This window comes from Curcuma longa, chromosome 9 (assembly GCF_044706935.1).
Source record: "Curcuma longa cultivar G26 ecotype Majalengka, Jawa Barat chromosome 9, ITB_CL_G26_1.1, whole genome shotgun sequence".
Classification (NCBI taxonomy): domain Eukaryota; kingdom Viridiplantae; phylum Streptophyta; class Magnoliopsida; order Zingiberales; family Zingiberaceae; genus Curcuma; species Curcuma longa.
In genome coordinates this window covers 4,082,547-4,105,152 of record NC_133869.1, presented here as the reverse complement: position 1 = coordinate 4,105,152, position 22,606 = coordinate 4,082,547, and the positions used below count along the sequence as shown (strand labels likewise).

At 39.9% G+C, this 22,606-nt stretch overlaps 2 protein-coding genes across 2 annotated transcripts; one reads left to right on the top strand and one right to left on the bottom strand.

The window, feature by feature from the left end:
- Positions 1–3,400: 3,400 nt before the first annotated feature.
- On the top strand, positions 3,401–10,180 carry LOC141834321 (putative LRR receptor-like serine/threonine-protein kinase At1g14390). The gene is made up of 7 exons (XM_074721696.1): positions 3,401–4,604; positions 4,711–4,844; positions 4,921–5,164; positions 5,264–5,472; positions 5,546–5,595; positions 5,724–5,844; positions 9,944–10,180. The coding sequence occupies exons 1-7, from the start codon at positions 3,401–3,403 to the stop codon at positions 10,178–10,180; spliced, it is 2,199 nt and encodes a 732-aa protein (XP_074577797.1).
- A 2,395-nt stretch (positions 10,181–12,575) lies between these two features.
- Positions 12,576–14,262, bottom strand: LOC141835383 (noroxomaritidine synthase 3-like). Its single transcript, XM_074722833.1, has one exon. The coding sequence runs from the start codon at positions 14,227–14,229 to the stop codon at positions 12,682–12,684; it is 1,548 nt and encodes a 515-aa protein (XP_074578934.1). The 5' UTR covers positions 14,230–14,262; the 3' UTR covers positions 12,576–12,681.
- Between the last annotated feature and the right edge of the window lie 8,344 nt (positions 14,263–22,606).

Genomic DNA, 22,606 nt, shown 5'->3' with positions numbered 1-22,606 from the left:
TGACGAAGTGATCCAGGAAAGCAATTTTAAAATCCCCAAAAGATCGTATAGACGAGGGAAGGAGCTGGTTGAACCACCTTTGGGCTGAGGCAAACAAAGTTGTCAAGAAAACTCAGCACTTGACGTCATCTGTCTATTTTATGCAACAGAGAGGCATTTTCAAACTGACATATGTGGTCTTCATGGTTTGATGCTCCTGTATAATTCCCCAGCCGGGGCACTCAAAATGACTCGGCAATCTCTCTGCAAGGATGTTTTTGCGAGAAGGTAGTATTTTCAAGACTCTTCTCTCCGCTAACGATGAGCCCTTTGCCTCGGTTAAGATCTTGAAGGGGTGTCTCCCCAGCCCAAGACTCATGGGACTGCTTCTCCTTTCGGCCTAGTGCCCAAGTGGGGATCGGGACTAGAGCCTGAGGGAACTCAATTGGCCTTCGAGGCACTGGGCTATGGATTAAGGGCATTTCGACAGACACAGAGGGTATCTTTAAAGGAGAAGGATTCATCTGCTAGTGTCTCTGTAACACTTCTTACACCGAGGTAGCTACTAGTTTGTTGAAATCTTCCTAGTTCATAGTGATCATGGGACTCTCTCCTCCTACATTAGCTTGATCTTGATTCACGATAGTTCTTTCAGGTGTTATCCATCTCAACATCTTAGCTCAAGAGTTTCCCACAGATAATGTCAATTTATTCTTGTCTAAGACTTGGGAGGGTGAGATACCAGTGAGTTGTCTTCCAAGTTGACTGGTCTATGAGGATCTAGAGGACAAAAGGCTAGCTTGGTCCTTACAAAACTTGAAGAGGGTTAGAAATGGAGGCCCAGGCGGACCTGAGTTCAACCACTCTGATGCTCAAGTAAGATTTCTGAATGAGAAGAAGAACAATAGACAAAAGAAAAATGTCGGGAGATGAAATGTGTGCATACCTCTACCCTCCAATGAGGAGTTTATTCATATACCTCGTCTATTGTGTAAGGAATGGTACCCACGTTTTCTACATTCATGATTGATGGGATGTCACTTACAAGCATGGGGTGGTCCCATCACAGTGCTTCGGGAGTCACATCATCCCACGTCTCGTTGACCCAGCCATCCCATGTCCGTGGAGGGAGATGTCATATCACTATGCCTCGAGGGTCACATCATCCCATGTCTCGTTGACCTGCGATCCCAGGTCTTGTTGACCTGCCATCCCACGTTCAACCTGGGGAGGGGCCAGCATGAGTAGGTTGCTTGCCACGCAGAGCTAGTTACAGTCGGCCTGCCTGAGATGAGCTGATGAGGTCGAAAGGTTCGAATTGAGCTAACGAGGTTGATAGGGCCAAGCTGAGTTGACGAGGCCGGCAAGGGCGAGCTGAGCTAGCGAAGTTGGCAGGGCTGAGTACCGAGCTAGATCTAAATTTGGTCTGAGCTCACTATGGGCTTGATCTAGGCAAGACCCCAAGACTCCTTTGATCATCACCTTAACATGACTCTTGACCACCCTCCAGATGTCGCGTAATAGGCTCCTATCCTCCAACATCAATGCATTTATAGGATCTAGTTATCATCTACAATGAAGCAAAATAAAATTGAATTGAGGCAATGGCAAACCGAAATAGTTGACCTGAATCGAGAGCCAATGACATTGTATCCTTTATCGTCAAAGCAATTCCTACAAGGCAACGGAATTCTTTTTTAGGGATTAGGCAACAAACAGATCTTGGTCTAAATGGGAAAGAATCCATGGAAAAAAGAAGAGTCAACAATTCAGAACATGCCTAAATGAATTTTGATCTCTTCATTTTTTTACTAAGTTCATCCTGCTGGACCATCCACCATAAAAGCTTATAACTCATGAAGTCCCCAGGGCAACGGCCAACGGTAGGACATCCGAGGTTGTGACCCAGTGACTCGCGATTCGATCCCCAGCTACGACGTATTTGCAAGAATTTTCTTCCAACGGTACGCAATCAAAGGATACTAGGCATCTGGATTGGCCACCGTATGCGCTTCCCGATTTACCCTGGTGGTCGGTGGGAAACTTCTGTGGGACCGGGCCGACCACCCCCAGGGATTGAGTTCATGAGACTGACTGAGATTTATCATCATTTTTTATAACTCATGAACAATGCCCCCGGGGTATGGTGTCACGGTAGGACATCCAGGTTGTCACCCAAGTACTTGCGGTTCGAATCCCCAACTACGACATATTTATAGGAATTTTCCTCCAAATGGGGAGCGCAATCAAAGGATGCTGGGCGTCTGGGCTGGCCGTTATGTGCACTTTCTAATTTACCCTGGTAGCCGGTAGAAAACTTCCGTAGGGCCGAACCGGTCACCCTCAGGGATAATCAATGAGGTTAACTAAGATTTATCTTTATTTTTTATAACTGATGAACAACCCATTAATATTAACGAACTAGATTATAGAATCTACACATTGAATCTATATCCTTTATTAAATTACTTAATGAGATTTAATCTTAATGATAATTAATGTGTGAACTTAATCCTTTATTAACGACAATGATAAAATTATAAGGGACATTTGGATTGTGAAAAAGAGTAAACCGATTATTTTTTTCTCAATTAGTTAAAAACATATGATACGTTTATTAAAATAGATTTGTTAAAAATATAAAATATATAGATTTAGTAATTAAACTCTTTTTAAAATAATATATCAATAATTTTATTAAAAATTATTTCGATAAAAATATAATGGCAAGCTATTTTGTAAATTAAAATGAGCTCTATAGCTAAGAACATTTTCTTTTTAGCCATCTTGGAAAAATCCCAGTCAGTCTCATGAATCCTTTTAAATCGGGGAGCCATCCTTGATGAGATCATATGAAATAGTTTGTTTTGATAAATTATCTTTTAGAAATTATTATGTTTGATATGAACAAGTGAGCAAGATCTGGTCTCAAAATCATAACTTCCTTCACCGACACTCACGCATATCCGCACTAGTCTTGCTTGCAGGTTACTTTCCCATACTCTATGCGCCACTTGGTGGAATCTCCTCGTCGTCACTAGTGTTTAAAAAGCAAGATATGAAGACAGCAAATACTATCGTCAGTTGTCTACTCCCGATCCCTCCGATGAGGATCATCATTCATGACTTCGTCACAACTCTAGTGCCGAATATACCATCCATGTCCAGATGGAATTGTGCATTAACTACTCGATATCTTGACTGAAATCCATCTCCGATTGTTTTTTCCCCGATTAAACCTCTCTTAGATGCATTATTCTTAATCTCGTTCTATCTCTGCGCACTACGGCAGCGTGCAGAAGAGTCCACCCCCAGTGTACACAGAGGAAGATGTCGGAGTTCTGCTGGGCAGCTCATGTGTACGACTCTGAAGAATAGACGAAGATCCACTCCTCGAGCTGCAAGTTAATCAACGCTAAAAATGGCATATCTACCGCTGCCCAGGCTTTCTTACTCAGCTACGCTCGTCTTCCTCCTACTGCTCTTCTGCTTCCTCTCTTTGGATGCCCAACAGCTGCCGAATTCCCAATCAATGACATTGCACCGGCTGCCTCGTCTCCTTGAGTACCCAGCCGCCCTTGCCGGCTGGTCCCGCGCCACCGCCTTCTGCTCCCTGCCTCCCTCCCGCACCCTCTCCATCCTCTGCTCCAGCAACCGCATCGTCGAGCTCGTCATCGTCGGCGATCGCCATAGCAAGGCCCTGTCCCCGTCATTCTCCTCCGCCTCCCTCTTCACCACTCTGACACGGTTCCCCAACCTGACCACCCTCTCCCTCGTGGCTCTCGGCCTATGGGGGCGGCTCCCCGGCAAGGTGCATCGCTTCCCCTCACTTAAAGTTCTCAACTTGAGCTCCAACTACTTCGCCGGAGAGATACCAATGGAGATTTCCTCCATGTTGACCCTACAAAATCTAGTCTTGGCGGGCAATTCCTTCAACGGATCCCTACCTGACCTCAAAGCCCTCGTGGCTCTCCAAGAATTGGACGTCTCCGGGAACCGCCTCGGTCCCGAGTTCCCTTCACTCAGCAATGGCCTCGTTACTCTAATTCTCAGAAACAACGTCTTTTGCGGAACAATCGTGGCAAATTTCACAGCCTTTCATCAGCTAAGGAAACTGGATTTGTCCTCTAATCGGCTTTCCGGATGGATACCACCATCGCTGTTTTCTCTTCCGTCGATACGCTTCTTGGATTTGTCCAACAACGCAATAACAGGACAAATTCCGGGTAATGTTTCTTGCAGCAGCTCACTCGGATTCATCAACATTGCGAACAATCTCTTGTTCGGAGGACTGCCCCGGTGCATGCTTTTCAATTCTTCGAGCAGAGTTGTGCTGAGCTCAGGGAACTGCTTGAATGCGGGCGATCCGCGGTATCAGCATCGAGTTGAGTACTGCGACAGCGCGGCATTAGCAGCAGTTGTGCCTCCGACCAACAAGATCAGTGGATCAAGGAGTTATGTAAATGCTATATTTGGCATTACCGGCGGAATCATCGTCGGAGCAGCGTTGATGGGGTTGTTGATCTTTGTCGTATTTAGGAGATCGAAAGCAGTAATCTTGCATAAACTAATGGCCTCAAAATCTTCGGTAGCTGACAACAGTAGCAGAAGAACTATTGACACAAGTAAGAAAACATGAACACAAGTATATCTTTATCGCCAATATAAAATCTGTTTTGACTAGTTCCCATAATTTAGTTCTTTAACTATGAGTTTTTTTTTTGGGTGAAGGGCACATATCTGAGGCAGCGAGGATAGAAACTCTTGGGCTAGCACCTTATCGGATGTTCAGTATAAAAGAACTTGAAGAAGCAACTAATAAATTTCATCCATCCAATCAGACCGAGAACAGTTCAAGAGGACAGGTATAAATTAATTGATCATATTCTTGAAAGCATGGTATCGTTTTATGCAATTTGAAATGTCCATGCAACTGCTCAGTTTTACAAAGGTTTGCTTGGGGATGGCTCCATGGTTATCGTCAAACGTATGCAATTGAACCCAAAGTTCTCAGTACAGAATCTACCTCAATATTTAGAACTCATCTCGAAGCTCAGGCACCGTCATCTAGCGAGCATGCTTGGTCATTGCATCATTAGCAGCCAGGATGATGTTAACACAACGACTATCATCTATTTTGTTTCTGAACGAGTGACCAATGGTACACTGAGAAGTCATCTCACTGGTAAAAGAATCACAAGCATGCTACACATTTTGCTTACCATCCATGTTTTCCAGTTCAGCGCACACAATAACATAACTTTTCCTAGTGCTTTGTTCACAGAATGGCGAAAGCGTGAGATGCTAAAATGGCCACAAAGATTGGCAGCAATTACTGGGATCGCAAGAGGAATCCAATTCTTGCATACTGTTACTGTTCCGGGTATATTTGGAAACAATCTTGACATGGAGAACATACTGTTGGATAAAACTCTAACAGCTAAAATAAACAACTACAGTTTCCCTATTTTGTTGAAGAATAAGAATAGCAAGGTATGACAAATAGAAGCAGGATGGACAAGCTTGCAGAAAACATCAACCTAATTGACTTGGTCTCTATTTACAGATTGCGAACGAAAGGACTTTTGCTTCAGTTGACCACAGAGAAATGGGAAGGTAACCTTTCATGAGAATTAAGTTTCGTCTTACTTCACTAGAATAAAATGTTTTATCCAATAAAAGTAGAATAATACCACGATGCCATCTTAGCTAAATCATTTTATTGTTCTTTGTCGAGCTTACAGCATTCACAGTGTGGCAAATGCTGAGAGGCAGGACATATATCAGTTAGGGTGCATTCTTCTGGAAGTTATCACAGGAAAACCAAATGCAACCAAGATTGAGGTGGATACTGTAAGATCTAAGGTATATAATCTTTCTTTGCTCCTCTAAATATAACATCACAATGTTGGATTTTATCTCAATTTTATAGCGATAAAGTTTAGGATTTTTGCCAATTTTGATGTTTTATGCTAGATTTTGATTTACTAGCATAAAATGATCTTCGTTCGTCAAAAAAATTAGAGAATAAAGCCTAGGATATCGTTGGTTTTGAGTTCTTCATTATTTTTTAATGGTGAAGAACAACGACAGTTTTTTTGGAATCACCATAACTTTTCATGAAAATTAAACAAACGTAAACCGAAACCCATGATTAGTCGATGGATGCTACAAACTTAGCAAACAGAATGGTTTTTTTACTCAACTGGGCGGTTCAGCTGCTTGCATCAATCAACTACTATATTGGCCTTGAAGTCGAGCATAGAATGATATTTAACTAACTGACCGATCTAATTGCTTGTATCAGTCAACTGTTGTACTGGCCTTGAAGTTGAGCATAGAACAATTTTTAACTGATTGACCAGTTTGACTGCTTGCATCAATCTATCGTCGATTGTTATTTTATAGCAATCTATTGTTGGTATTGAAGTCAAGCACAGAATAATTTTCAATCAATAATTTTTAATATTGATTGACAATGGTTCCTTGATTAATAAGATATGCAAATTAAACACCTTAATATCTACTGACAATGAAATTATATATAAAATTGATACGAAATACAATTTGACTAACGAGAATTCTTCTATGTTATGGTATAGACATTTAGGACAGTATCCAAAAAAAACACTTAGAAAAGTTAATGTCACAAGAAATTTTTGATTTCTTTGATATGTCAGACTTTGATGACTGCATAGAGAATGTTAAGGGGAAAATGAAAAATGACTAATAAAAGAAATCAAGTCGATATGGTGAAGTCTTGGAACTGATACATATAAATATTTGTTGATCGTTCCCTAAGGCATCATAGAATGAATACACATATTTTATTAGATTCATAAATATAATATATTATTTATAGCTTATTTATGAGAAATCGCAATCCTTAGATGTGTTCAAAATTTTCAAAGTTGAAGTTGAAAATGATCTAGGTAAGAAAATTAAAGGCATTAGATTTGATCATAGTGGTGAATACTATAGTTGGTATGATGGATCAGGTAAACAACATCCTGGACCTTTTAGAAATTAGCTTGCTCAGTGTTGGATTGTCCCTTAGTAGACTATGCCTGACACTCCAATCAAAATGATATAATTGAATGATGAAATCATACCATACAAAATATTGTACTAAGTATGATGATATTTTCTTCTCTAATATCAGAGTCTTTGTGGGTGAGACACTCAAGACTGCACTTTACCTTCTTAATAGAGTTCCCAGTAAGACAGTGTTTAAAACCCCATACGAGATGTGAAACTTCCCTTATGCATCAACGATAGGGAGTCTTATGTATGCACTAGTTTGTATACGTCCGGATACATCGTATATAATAGGGATGTTAGACATGTATTTAAGTAACCTAAGATGGAAAGGAGTTAAGAGAGTGATGTAGTATTTTTAAAAAATTAAGGAACACATGCTCATGTATAGGAAATCTGATCACCTGGAGGTGATTGGATATTTAGACTTTGACTTTGTTGGATGCTTGTGTTGGATTGCAAGGGTGCAAACATAGTCCCACATCTAAAGTACATGGAAAAGATCATGGGGTTAAAAGGATGAAAAGTATCTCTATTGGTATGAGGCCTTTTGGGGAGAGCCCAAGAATAAAGTCATGAGGGCTTAGGCCCAAAGTGAACAATATCATACCATTGTGGAGATATTTTGATTCCATCGGTACTAACAAGTGGTATCAGAGCGAGACCGCTCTTCACTGAACTAACAGCCGGATGAGCCATGATCCAGATCTAACCATGTGGTTTGAACCTTAAACAAAGGAAGTGGGTGTTCCCGTGTCTGAATCAAGAGGACCAGACACCAGGTGAGAAGTCCTAGTAGGTCGGGTGGACCGAGGGGCAAAAAGTCCTAGTTGTGACTATGTGAGAAGTCCTAGTAGGTCGGGTGGACTGAGGGGCAAAAAGTCCTAGTTGCGACTATGTGGGAAGTCCTAGTAGGTCGGGTGGACCGATGGGCAAAAAGTCCTAGCTGTGGCTAGGTGGGAAGTCCTAGTAGGTCGGGTGGACCGAGGATGGGTTGAGAATTCAGACATCATTGAGAGGGGCCTGTGGTCCTTTGTTTGAGGGGGAGATTGTTGGGTTGCAAGGGTGCAAACATAGTCCCACATCTAAAGTACATGGAAAAGATCATGGGGTTAAAAGGATGGAAAGTATCTCCATTTGTATGAGGCCTTTTGGGGAAAGCCCAAGAACAAAGTCATGAGGGCTTAGGCCCAAAGTGGATAATATCATACCATTGTGGAGATATTTTGATTCCATCGGTACTAACAACTTGGATAGAAAAAAGTCTATTTCAATCTATATTTTCATACGTGTTGAAAGGGCTATATCATGAAAAATATAAATAGAAATTAGTAGTCACTTCTACTATGGAGGCAAAGTTGATAGTTTGTTATAAAGCATCCAATCACGGGATTTAGCTGTGAAACTTCATCACAACGTCGCAGATTGTTAATGGCATTGACAAACCATTAAGGATTGACTACTATAATAAAGTGACATAATTTTATACCAAGAACAATCATAGTTTGTCGAAGTCAAAGTATATAAACATCAAATTTCTAGTAGTTAAAGAAAGAGTTTAGAATCATCAGGTGATGATAAAACATATTAGCACAAATTCTATGTTAGTAAATCCACTCATCAAAGGCATGTTGTCTAAGGTATTTCATTCGCATGTGATGGATATATGAGTTCTTCTATTGGATAAAGTACTCATTTAGTAGGAGTCGTTATTTGAATTTTTTTAAAGCTCTTATTAATAAACACATGCATTTTATTTTGTTTTATTGTACATACTTAGGTTCAAAACATTGTGTATTTTATTTTGATACTCTATTGGTTGTATATGTTATTTGTAAATATAGTATGGATTCCTTTTGGAAGTATGAGATTTAGATCATAATTTGCTATTGCAGTTTAACATAAAGTATTTACAACTATGATCAAGGTCCTTTTGTATCATCAAGAGGACCAATTGAAAATTGGCATATACATATCACATTTCATGTAATTTTTCATGTTACATATCTTCATTTATGTCATTAATGACATTGATATATATTATGATTACTATTAGGATTTGTTATAGTTATAGTAACTATATCCTCTGTAGTCTTATACCAATTTGAAGTTAATGGACTATATTATTTTATAAGGGTATTCTTTACTCATAAAATTTGACAATGTATTGATATCAACTAAGGATTACTCATGTGTCGTATACAAATTACATATGTAACCCATATGAAAAATTGTAAAATTTTATCTTCTATTTGGTAGGTTTACATGTTATTTATAACACACGAATTTATGTCATTGTGGATACAAACTCATTAAATGATCTAATTAATAATTATTGAGGGTTTGTTTTATTGGATGTGAATTTACGTGTGTAGAATTCTTTAACCTATTTTGTTATTATCTATGGGTTGATAACAAAATTAAGATTCATAATTGCTAGCTATATATAGGGCATGATCCCCATAGAGTTAGAAATTCTAATAGATCTTTCCGCTTCCATTGGTAAGGAGAATATGACATGTTACCCTAATCCCTATAGAATACCTACTCTGTCTTTCTTCTCCCGTAGGATCAAAATTTGATGGATGACGCAAAGATGATGACGATTCCACTACATTTAGGTTTAGCGTTTCTATTTTGACAATTTAATTTTGTTGCTATGCTATGAATTCGATGACATATTAGATCTTATGTATGTTTTTTTATTTGTTCTTGAGTTCACGACTGTTCTAAAAATTATGTGGCTAGAAAAATAATTCCCCTTCACACAGTTCTTCCAAACCCAACTAACATATTAGATATAAAATGCTACATCTCATTTACTTTTTTTTTTTTATCATGATGTGCTTAAAGCATCATGTTAACTGTTTGGATAACTACAGAAACTGAATATGAGAGTCCAAAAATATTGGCTTGTTATTTGCAGCCGCACAAAGACTCAACAGATAGCCCACTTTATGTGAAAGAAATTGTTGTTGACCCAACAATTCGAGGCACTTTTGCTCTTGACTCCATAAGAACCGTGATTGAAATATCCCTTAAATGTGTGTCAGAAGATCTAAACCAGCGGCCGTCGATCGATGATGTCCTCTGGAATCTGCAGTATGCATCGCAGATTCAGGATGGCTGGGCCAGCAGCGAGAATCTAAGCATCCAAGAGTAGTTAATTCTTAATCTTGAATCGTTGTGTCTCCACATTATTATTAATACTTTGACTCCTCTGCTCATTTGGTAGATTTGCATTTGTATCTTGTGGTGCAGTTTAAGTTAATGGAGTACTAGAATGCTTGAAATAATTATGTTTAAATGCAAATAGCTGCTCCCTGAAACAAATCGTTGACAACTTCAGGCAGTTAAGGAATGGCCAATTAACGAATAACAAAAATGTAGATTTAACTAATCAATTTGTTATATATAAGCTTCAAATAGGTTTAGCCATATCTAAATCTGATACATTTTAAAATATATGTTCCGATCCGAAATTTATAAAATATGCTATGCGTATAAAAATGTAAGCTACATTTAAACTTTATTATTTGGGTCTATTGGTTCAACAGATTTGACCAGTCAAATCATCAATTTGACAATGCTGTCGGTTGGATGTTGATCTAAGTTAAAAAAAACTTATACTGTGGCTAGGCTTGGCATAGTATATTCAAATTTTATGCTTATTAATCATGGGTGATTGATTTAGTTCCATAAAAAAATTTTATTAATCATCAAGATAAATCGATGAAACGTAGATAACGACCCAGTCTAATAATTAACGTTCTCGGATCCACTATCCATTTAAGAAATTTTTTTTATAAATTTATCATAGTTGAGTTTCAAATTTTAAATATCTGATCTATCATCAATGGATTTCATCATTGCACCATGCCTTGGGGTAAAGAGTTGACTTTGTGTCCCCGGAGCAATGGTGTCGCGGTAGGACATCTCAGGTTGTCACCTAGGCACCTGCGATTCGATCCCCAGCTACGACGTATTTATAGGAATTTTCCTTCAAATGTTGAGCGCAATCAAAGAATGCTGGGCGTCTGGGTTGGCCGCTGCGTGTATTTACCGATTTACTCTAGTGGTCGGTGGAAAATTTCTATGGGACCAGGCCGGTCACCCCTAGATAGTCAATGGAGCTAATTGGGATTTATCAAAGAGTTGACTTCGTTGATGATAATGACAAAGGAGGTTCTCTAGGGGGCAACTTTAATTTGTTTACCTTGATGATAATGAAGAAGACATGGAGTTGACTTCGTTGATGATAATGAGGAAGGTGGTTCGTCTACTTTGTTTACCTTGAAAGAGAGAGATAATAATAGGTTTCATGTGAAAGTGAGCCAGGTTGGCTACTTGTTGCCGTACATTGTCATCTATTTCGCCTAAGTTGACTTATTTAACTTCAACATTTTAAAACATTTTCCCAATCTTTATATATATATTTTTGAGATACGTTTGATTTAAGTTATCCTATATAATCTTAATTATATAATTATTAAATAATTACATAATCAAATTTATAGAATATAAAATATAATATAATATTATTTAATTCAACTTATTTAATTTAATTGGAGGGAATAAAATATAACTAATTTAATATTTACTATATTATCTTTAATTTAAATAAATAAAATTAAATTAGTAATATTAATGATGATAATAAATGAATAATATATCAAAAAACAAATATAATTTATTCATAATTTTTTAAAATTTAAAATAAATTTATATATTTTTAATAAAATAATTTATTAAAATAATTATTTTAATAAAATAATTTATTAAATTAATAAATATAATTCGTTAATTTTATTTTTTTTTAAATTTAAAATAAATTTATATATATTTAAAAAATAATTCATTAAAATAATTATTTTAATAAAATAATTCATTGAATTAATTAATATAATTCATTAATTTTATTTTAATAAAATAATTCTTTAAAATAATTGTTTTAATAAAATAATTCATTAAATTAATAAACATAATTTATTAATTTTATTTTTTAAAATTTAACATAAATATATATATATATTAATAAAATAATTAGTTAAAATAATTATTTTAATAAAATAATTTATTAAATTAATAAATATAATTTATTAATTTTATTTTTAAAAAATTATAATAAATTATCTCTTTTAAATTTAAATTTATATGTTTTTAAATTAAAATTTATTAAATTAATTAACTCGATTTAAATTAGATTTCACAGTTTATTTCAATTAACTGAATTTTAAAATTAAAAGATATTGATAATCATGAAAATTTTTTTTATTAATCTTCAGAATTATAGAAAATATTAAGCTGCAAAGGTAATCACATTTCTGAATTATAACATATTTGCTGATGTGTGATGATAATATTATATTACTTAGAAATCGATCACAATCTGAACCAAACAAGATTATCATTGATAACTTTAAACAGATAACCTAGATTATCAATAATAACTCCAACCAAATGTCATCTTGAGTTATTTTTTAATATACATATTCTAATTATTTTTAATATACATATAATAAATCTTGGGCATTATTAATTTGACACGTGAAATAATATTTTATATAAATATTTAGATTATAAATAAAAATATCAGTATATTATTTATTAATGTTAATGTTAAGATAGAGTTCGTTTAATAATTATGCATATATAATCATGGCTTTATTCCATTGAATGCCCTCTTTTCTTGATGATGGCAGTCATTCCATTCTTCATCCGAAGCATGGCGGAGTTCTTGGGCTCCACTCGGGCGCTGTCCACCACTTGCACCTCGAAGTTCCACAGCACGGCAGCGGCCACCGTTTTGATCTGCATCAGCCCCACGTCCTTCCCCACGCAAGTCCTCGGCCCGCAGTTGAAGGCCATGAACTTGTGTGCCGGCACGTGCCGCACCCTCCCCTCCGCCGTTATCCACCTCTCCGGCTTGAACTCCATGCAGTCCTTCCCCCACACCGCCTCCATCCTCCCCATCGCGTACATGCTCACCACTATCTTCTGCCCCGCCGCCACCCTCGCGCCGCTCGGTAACACGTCGTCCTTCAGCGCCGTCTTCTCTTCGAACGGCACGGGGGGGAAGATGCGCAGAGTTTCGCACACCGCCCCGTGCAGGTACACCATCCTACTCAGCTCCTCCGCGCTGAAGGTCGTCGAGGTGTTCTCGCTTGACCGGCACCTCCTCAGCTCCTGCAGGATATTTGTCTGCACCTTCGGGTTGTTGTGGAGCAGGAAAAAGAACCAAGAGAGACTGATGGAGAAGGCGTCTCTCCCTGCGATAATCAAGAATAGGACGTTGTCGCGCAAAAACTTTTCGGTGTCTTCCACTGTATCCTTGATCTCCTCTACCACCTCCATGTAGGACGCAAGAAGATCCGCCTTTGGAATCTCAGCTTTAATTTCCTCCTTCTTTTGCAATATTCGTTGGCTTATGTTCTGGTCGATGACTTTCCGGGCATCGGACATTTTCTTCTCGGTGCCGACGTTGAGCCACTTCATCACCTTCCACCAACTCTTGGGCATGGTGTGACGGAAGAACAGCGCCTCCCACGCATCGTCGATGGCCGAGGAGAAGGGGATGGCCGGAAATTGAAGCGAGAGGCTGCCGGGGTCGTCCCCGAAGACCATGCGGCAGGTGACGTCGAAGGAAAACCTAGTGAACATTTCCTGGAGCTCTACTTCCTCGTTGCGCTCGCACTTGTAGAGGAGAAGTGGGACGAACACCTTTTCGGCCTTCTCCCTGGTGGCGCCGACGACGAAGGTGCGGAAACCACGGTCGCCGATGATGGCGTTGGCGATCTTGCGCTGGAACTTCCAGGAGTCGCCGTCGACGCTTAATAGGGAGTGGCCCAGGATGTCGAAGACCTCGCGGAACTGGTCGCCCTTTGGGTAGTTATCGAAGTTGGCGTTGAAGATGTGGTGGACGTTCTCGGGGTCGCAGGTCAGCAACAGGTCAGCGCCGAGGAACCAGGGGCCACGGAACATCTCGGTGCAGCTGGTGTGGCTGAAAAGGTAGGCGAGGTAGTCGTGACTGTGGGAGAAGTTGATGACCACAGCCGGAAGCATGCCGATGAACGGCCAGTTTATCGGCAAGGCAGAGGAACGGCGGCGGTTGACGTAGAACAAGCAGAAGGAGCAGGCAAGTGCCACGATGATCTCAGGGTAGTCCCGCAGAAGGCCAAAGAGGACACCGAGCGGACATGGCGCCAGCGCCATCGATAGAATTAAAACTGTGGTTGTGGTTGTGGTTGAAGAAGCTAAAGATGTGGGATATTGCGTGGTAACGGGCCTTGTATAAATAGCTGTTTGGCCGTTGACTCCAAAATAAAATAAAATAAAATAATTTCGTACGTTCCAATCGGCTAACTGCCCACTTCATCTGTATTTATTATCTATATCATCGCGTTCATGCATCTACAGATAATTACAATAATAAAATGTTCATTCATGCAGCGCTACGATATCGTAAAATAGGAAGAAAAATACTTATGCAATTTTTTATACAATAATAATATAAATGCTGAAATTAACTAGTTGATGAAAGCCTTACAAGTAGACTTAAAGCAAATTATGATGAAAAATAAATTGAATAGTAAATATGGAGATCTTTAAATTTAAAGTGTAAAAGCGCGAGTTAATTCCAAGAAATTCACATATATGATATGATAGCTCCCATGAAAAATTTAAGTAGAGTTGGAATAAAGAAAACTGGAAACAAACCGTTCGTTTTAATTAATAATGCAGCTACAGCCTGGCCCGAGGATACCTCACACCACTGGAGTGTTCCCCGGGCAATTCCTGGTACAGCTCATTCCGATTCGCTTAACCCGTTCCACTTAGCCTGGCCGGGCATCTTGCCCGGCCATCTCGCCACAACACCTGGCCTGCCAGGTTAGAGGTCACAGTCTTCTTGCCCGGCCAGCTCAGGCCTTTACTGTTCCTGCCCGGGACAACACTGTCTCAACCATTCCCGGGTCAACCCCGTGCCTTTATGCCATTTCCCGGGTAATTAGTCCTCAAGCTCATCTCAGTAGGCTCAGACCCTACATCTGCCTCGCCCGGCCATCATATGCTAGGTCGATACTTCTCATGGTTATTCTCCAGTAAGCCCCTTTGCTTGGGCGCCCATACTTGACATATGCATGTTGTTCAGTTTGCCCGGGCCGCCCGGCCACTTATTTTGTTCATTTCACTCGGTTAAACCCAGTCCTCACTGGTCCCGGGTACCTTTCCCATGTTGGACTTTCCGAGCCGCAAAAACCGCTTTTGCGTTGCGGAAACCCCGGAAGTCCATGCCAAAGGATCCGTGCGAAATACAAAAACTATTTACTTGTACATGTTTACATAAACTCTACATCTACATGAAGAGATCATTACCCTCGATGCGTGCCCTTCGCGTATCCCGCTCGTCCAAACGGATGCCGGATCTCGAGAACGTCAAGTGCCGCTCCTCTATTGGTATCCACACGGACAAGATGGTGGGGAAAACCGAAACTTAGGAGTGTGCTAGCACTCTAGCAAGCTTCGGCCAGGTTGAGGAGGAGAGGAGAAGGGAGAAAGCTCTTAGGAAGAAGAAGGAGAGAATGAATGGAATAATCAAATCTAATTCAAAACCACCACTAAGAGTGGCCGGCCACTTACACTTCATCAAAGCCATTTAATCCCAATTAAATGCCATCAATTGCCATGAGTTACAAACCTCATTTGTAACCCCCATGAGGTGGCAACCTTTGATGATGTGGAGCATCATCATTGGCCACCACTTATGCCACCTCAACTCAAAGTCAATTGGTCAAGTCAAGCATTGACCATGAGGTGGCATAAGTCAAGTCAACATGGATGATGACATGGCATAAAGTCAAGTCAAACTTGATGATGATGTGGCACAAAGTCAAGTCAAACTTGACCCCCAAGTCAAGTCAAACTTGACTATAAAGTCCTCCTTCTCAAGTCAAGTCAAACTTGACTTCTAATCTCCCAAAGTTGATCAAATCAACTCAACTAGTCTAGTTTGGATTACACTTAACCCAACTTGATTCATCACATGAATCTAATCCTCTTGGTTCATCATATGAACCTAATCTCCACCTAATTGCCCTTTGTGTGTGACCCTATAGGTTCTTGTAACGTTGGCAATGCTCCTAAACTCATTTAGAAGCATAAGTAGTGAGCGGTATCTAGCAACACATCACTACTACCCAAGTTACAAGAATGTTGAGATCCAACATCACCTTTGTGACTACTAATTGTGACTCTTCACAATATGTGACAATGTCCTTCTATCCTAGATATCATGATTGATCAAACCGAGGCATAGACCGTGTCATCCTCTAATCAATCTATGTCTTGAACTCCAAGTAGACTCACTCCAATCAAATGAGCTCAACATCTCATGTTGACTCATTTGGGCATGGTCATGCACTTAGTGGTCTCACTCTATCAAGAACTATGATATCACTCCCGTCATATAGGAGGGATAGATCCCATCTACATCACTCACATCCCTCCGCATAATTTGTTACATACCCAGTAATCGCCTTTATAGTCCACCCAGTTACGGGTGACGTTTGACGAAGCCAAAGTAAGTAACTCCTTATGTAGGGAACCATGGTGACTTCAGGTCCAAGGACTAATAGTCATACTAATAGCCACATGAGAAAGTATATGACACTCATATAACGATCCATGATACTTTCTCATGGCGGGTCATTCAGTATACATTCTCCAATGCATACCCATGTGTCAACTTGATATCTCATATCCATGACTTGTGAGATCAAGTCATCGTGTTGACCTACATGCTAGTCTCGTCGCATTAACATTGTCCTTGAATGTTAATACTTGACTAGGAATCATTTAGAGTAGTGTTCTCTATATCATCTCACTATCGATTCAACCAATCGATTGATATAGATATGAACGATCTACTCAAGGACATTATTATACTTAGTTATATGGCACCAATATCAAGTAAGTATAATAACCACAATAAAATGCCTTTATAAAATGTAGAAATATGATACAATGAGTCCATACAACAATCATCAAATGATTGGCTCTAGGGCTCTCACTAACATTGAATGGTCCGACCTTGCTCAGTTGCTCCTTTGAGAGTCCACATTGTAATGTAGTCGTGGCTTTTGCATTTGCTTGTTCCTTCTTGCATATGTCCTTGGACCAATCTTTTGTAGGGAGAAGGGCTCTAGTGGCGTCCTTCGATTTCTCAAACTCATCTACAACACTGAACCATTTTTCAATATCATTCACAAGATAGTATTCCATCCTACCTTTCCAATATGAGAAATCATTGCCGTTGAAGTAGGGTGGTCGTGCGGTGTTGTATCCCTCCTAAAACGCCATCTGATGTTTCGGTTGAATGTGAGTTCGTCCGAAATGAGACTGCTCTGATACCACTTGTTGGGACCGATGCGTTCGCTAGAGGGGGTGAATAGTGATTTTTGAGTTTTCCTACAAAATTGTTAGCGGAAGCAAAAATAAAAGTAAAGAAAGAGAACAATCACTAACCCGGTTTGTTTACTTGGTATTCACCTCAACGAGGTGACTAATCCAAGGATCCATACACACAGACAATCATTTTCACTATGAAAAATCTCCTTTTCGAAGCACGCTTCGAAGGTAGAGAAAACCCTCACAAACTGATCTCTTCCTTTCACAAGATTGATTAGTGATGTATGGAGGAAGAGGAGAGCTTTTACAAAATCAGAGTCTTGCCAGAAAGATGATAAAATCAACTGTTTTACTTCTTGGGCGTCGAATTCTATTTTTATAATTTTTTGTACATCAGTCGACTGCTTCAAGGGCCAGTCGACTGATGGGCTTCAACGACTCTTTAATCTGTATTTAATCAGCCAGTTGTCGCTCCAATGGTCATCTAGCAGTCGACTGCACCATTACCAGTCGATTGCTCCACTCGACTGATATCTCTGTAAACTCTGTGTGTGCTTCTGATCAACCACCAATTGACTGCACCAACAGTGCCAGTCGACTGATCAAGCTGAAACTCCCCTTTCAGCTTTTTTTTCAGCCCTTAGCCTTGACGCAAACCTTCAAAAGTCTTCCACAAGCCTCGTGCCCTTCCTTGCACTCGCTTGAGACGTTCCCCTCAGCTTTGTCATGCTAAGTCTTTCTTTGCCCAGAGGCCGCACCTCCGGGACTTCATCCTTTGCCAAGAGGCCGCGGCTCCGAGACTTCATCATTTGCCAACTTTTCCAATCTGGACTTTCCTGTGGGCTCAAACCATGCAAGTTAGATCACCAACATTGCCTAACTTAAACTCATTTTAGCCAAATATTAAAATCCAAATCACTTGGGGTAAGACTTGTAACATCCCCCCTTCCTACCTATAGGGGATGCTACTTACTTTAGCATTATTAAACCCTAAATATAAATTTCTATAGATAAATTTTATAAAGAAATATTCTTAAAATAACGAAAAGTTATTATTCTTAATGAAATAAAACAACTGGTCAACTCTTATGATGCGGAAGCGATTACTATAAAAGATATAATTAATACTAAGCATGGTTATTTATTTATTTATTCTAATTCGCGGTTCCGCCGCCACACACATCGAACACTGCTCCTGCTGCCTCCCGTCGCTTAACGCTTTTCTTTACCTCTATCTGCAGTATAAGGAATGCAACTATAAGCAAAGCTTAGTAAGTACACACCTAATCTCACAAAACAACGAAAATCATTGCATGCATTCTTTTGGAATTAAACAGGAAAGGACTTGTAATTATAAAGACATGTACTTAAGCAGAAACTACCTGAACATGGAAATACTTGTATTGCATAGAAAATTTCTAAACTTCTTTATATTTGAAAATTCATACATTTGAAAATAAGTAAACATACTTAAACGTACTTATGGGCCCTGGCGGAGTATCAATGCGCGCATCTCTGATAAGACTCGGGGTAGCTAGCCACCGAATGCTACCAGAGGATTTATCTTATCAGGCGACCTTTGGCCTGGAATTCCTTTCCTTATGGGCGAACCTTTGGTCCGGAATTCATTGTGGGCGAACCTTTGGCCCGATACTCGCCTCTTAAAAGTAAAATACATTTCTTTACATATCATAAAGTTCTTATACTTTTACTTACTATATCTTTGTCCTTTCATCAATCATTTATCATGCTTTACTTCCATCCTAAATAGGAAGAATAATTTACATATTCATGGTTAAATCCTAAATCATGCTATGGAAATAACATATATATATATATTCCTATTTTAACATGAATCATACTAGAGGAAGAACACATCAATACATTTACGTCTAACATAAATCATGTCATGGAAAGAGCATACATATAAATTCATTCATGTTTAACAGAAATCATGTCATGGAAAACTTAACATAACCATGCGAAAGAACAATACGAAAACAACTTATACTGCAGGTGAAAGATGTACTTACCTTTTGCGCTAATTTCCTTACAATTCTTCCGTTAGAGAAGAAGATCTTCTCGATGATCTTCCTATATCTACGCGTTCTTATCGCGGAGAGGAGCGTCCTTGTAGAAGAAGTTCTCCGGAAACTTTCCTTGTGATCTTGGGGATGGACTCCTCGTTCTTCGAGTTTGGGGCGCCGAGAGAGAGGAGAAAAGAGGGCGACGGTGTTCTGGGCGAGAGGGGAGGGAAGGGTTTTCGAAGATAATCAAAACCCTCTTTTAAGCCTCCTATTTATATTAAGTGATGTCTAAACCTAATTTGCCGATAAATAAAAATTCGGTTTCTTTTTATTCGGAACAGATTGCTGGGTCGTTTGGTTATTGGAGAAATTTTAGAAGTTGCAGATTTCTAAAGGTTGCGGGTTCAAATCCTACCTCGGACATTTTCCTTCCTATTTATTTTAAACTAACTCGCCTATAATTAAATTTCGGTTCCTTCTTTTTCGGAATGGAATATTTTTGGTTATTGAAAATATCTAAAGAATTGTAGATTCCTATAGGTTGTGAGTTCGAATCTCGCCTTGAATATTTTTTCTTCCTATTTAATTTTGCTACTTCCGCTAATCTAAAAATTCTAGAAAAATATTCTAAAATTCCAGAAAAATCATAGAATATTTCTAAAACTATTTTTGAGATTTTTCGGATGTTACAAGACTGCACCAATAATTAGTTGATAGAGGACTCCATAGATTTACAGAATTCATCCCATTATGCTGCCTATTCGAGCACTCCTGCTGCATTGCACATTATTGAGTATCGAGAAACAAGAGCATCCCTTTAAATTCAACAATATGTGGATGCTTCATCATAGTTTCCCCGAGCTAATTATAGAGATATGGGTTGAGCATATTTCTGGGACTGCACAGTTCATTCTTAAGAAACTCACATATCTAAAATCTTGGTTACAAGATCACAATTAGATGCATTTCCAACATGTTTCTCAACATACTTTAAGGGTAAAGGAGGAGCTCAAGAAGGTACAACACAATATCTTGAATGGTCATGCCCCTTCGAACACCTATCCCCAACTATAAGTCAAAGCTGTTAGTGCAGGAAGCACTAGTAGATCAAACCTGAGTTTTGATTATGGAACTAGGATCAAGTTAAGTATGTGGTTTAATTAACCAGGCTGAATTGAGTGTGCAGAAAACAGGTTAAGTTCTAGTGTGGCTAGGCATGAAGACTTGGCAGAGTCAAAGTGCACCAGGCACAAGTCTGGACTTGGTCAGGAGGGCCAAGTTGCAGATGAACTGGACTTGGTCAGGAGGACCAAGTTGCAGAGAAGAATGGACTGATCAGGAGGATCAGTTGCGTTCAAGTCCTGGGGGGCTACGACAGAGCCGAGCAAAAGTCCAACGGGTCAGGAGGACTTGGTTGGCATCAGGTAAATTCTCCCGAGGGGAGTGGGTGAGGACGCGTTCCTACGAGGAACAGTAGGCGCCGGTCTAACCCAGGGTCTCACCGGAGATCCGAAGTTAAGACTCGAAGTTGGTTCGGTGAACCAACTTACTCCTTCCTATATTATATTTGAGCTAACTTGTTGTGCAGGAAGGAAAAGCCCGACGAAAGCTAACTCCGGACGAAAAACTCAGTTTTTCGGGTCTTGGAGTCGACCCAGATGAGCTCTGGAGACGACTCCAGCCTAATCAACACGTTTCCGGAAGTCAGCGCGTCAAGGTCTTCGCCAGATCAGACTGGAGTCGACCCAGAAGAGCTTCTGAGTCGACCCAGGTCAAAAAGTTATCGCCGCTGCGGCCACCGCGACTGGAGTCGACCCAAAACGGGATCAGAGTCGACTCAAGAGGGATAAGCGACGAAGCTGATAAAGTTTTATCTGCCACATCAGCTGGATTCGACCCAGATGGCGATCTGAGTCGACCCAGGCCGGCTATATAAGGCCTCCGCGAGCAGCAGCCAGAGCATTCAACACAAACGCCTCCAAACTCCATTCCCGTGATTCCCGAGCCTTTCAACTTCGACGTCGGTGCTGTGCCTACCTCAAGCAACTGTCCTTGACACCGAAAATGCCAAATTTAACGTCCGGGGATCGAAAGTTTAGTAACGGTTGTACTTAAATTCATATCAATATTGTAATCGATTTCTGTACTTGAATTTTTGATACACTTGCTGCCGGACAGGGGCAAGTGAGTTAGTGGATTGCCCAACGTAAACGGTCAAGGACCGTGGGCCTTGGAATAGCAGCGTTGCGCTGTGAACCAAATAAAAACAAATTGTGTTCTTTACGTTACTGCATTTTGTTTCGGTATTCGTTACTTTGTTTGCTTCCGCTTTCGCACTCGAGTTTTCTACGAAAATCGAAAAGCGTTCAAACACGCTATTCACTCCCCCTAGTGTGTTTCCGATCCTACAAAAGCCACAAGACTCGAAGAATTAGAATGAACATTCTATCAACAATGAGCCAAGTGCATGCACCTCAAGCAAAGTGACCGATGCACCAAGTTTTTCCATAACCTTGTTAAGCAGAATAACAAGCGCAACACCATCGTAGCTATCACAAATGCATCCGGCGAGCAAACAACCAGTACCTAGGAAGTTGCAAAGGTATTTGTGGCTTACTATGAGAACCTCCTCGGCATGCAAGCAAATTGTTCGCCACTGGACAACAATATCTTGTAAATTATGATTCTAACTTAACTTGAAACCTTAAGTTGCCATAGTCAAAAAGGGGGAGATTGTTAGTGCAGGAAGCACTAGCAGATCAAACCTGAGTTTTGATTATGGAACTAGGATCAAGTTAAGTATGTGGTTTGATTAACCAGGCTGAATTGAGTGTGCAGAAAACATGTTAAGTCCTAGTGTGGCTAGGCATGAAGACTTGGCAGAGTCAAAGTGCACCAGGCACAAGTCTGGACTTGGTCAGGAGGGCCAAGTTGCAGATGAACTGGACTTGGTCAGGAGGACCAAGTTGAAGACAAGAATGGACTGATCAGGAGGATCAGTTGCGTTCAAATCCTGGGGGGTAACGACAGAGCCGAACAAAAGTCCAACGGGTCAGGAGGACTTGGTTGGCATCAGGTAAATTCTCCCGAGGGAGTGGGTGAGGACGCGTTCCTACGAGGAACAGTAGGCGCCGGTCTAACCCAGGGTCTCACCGGAG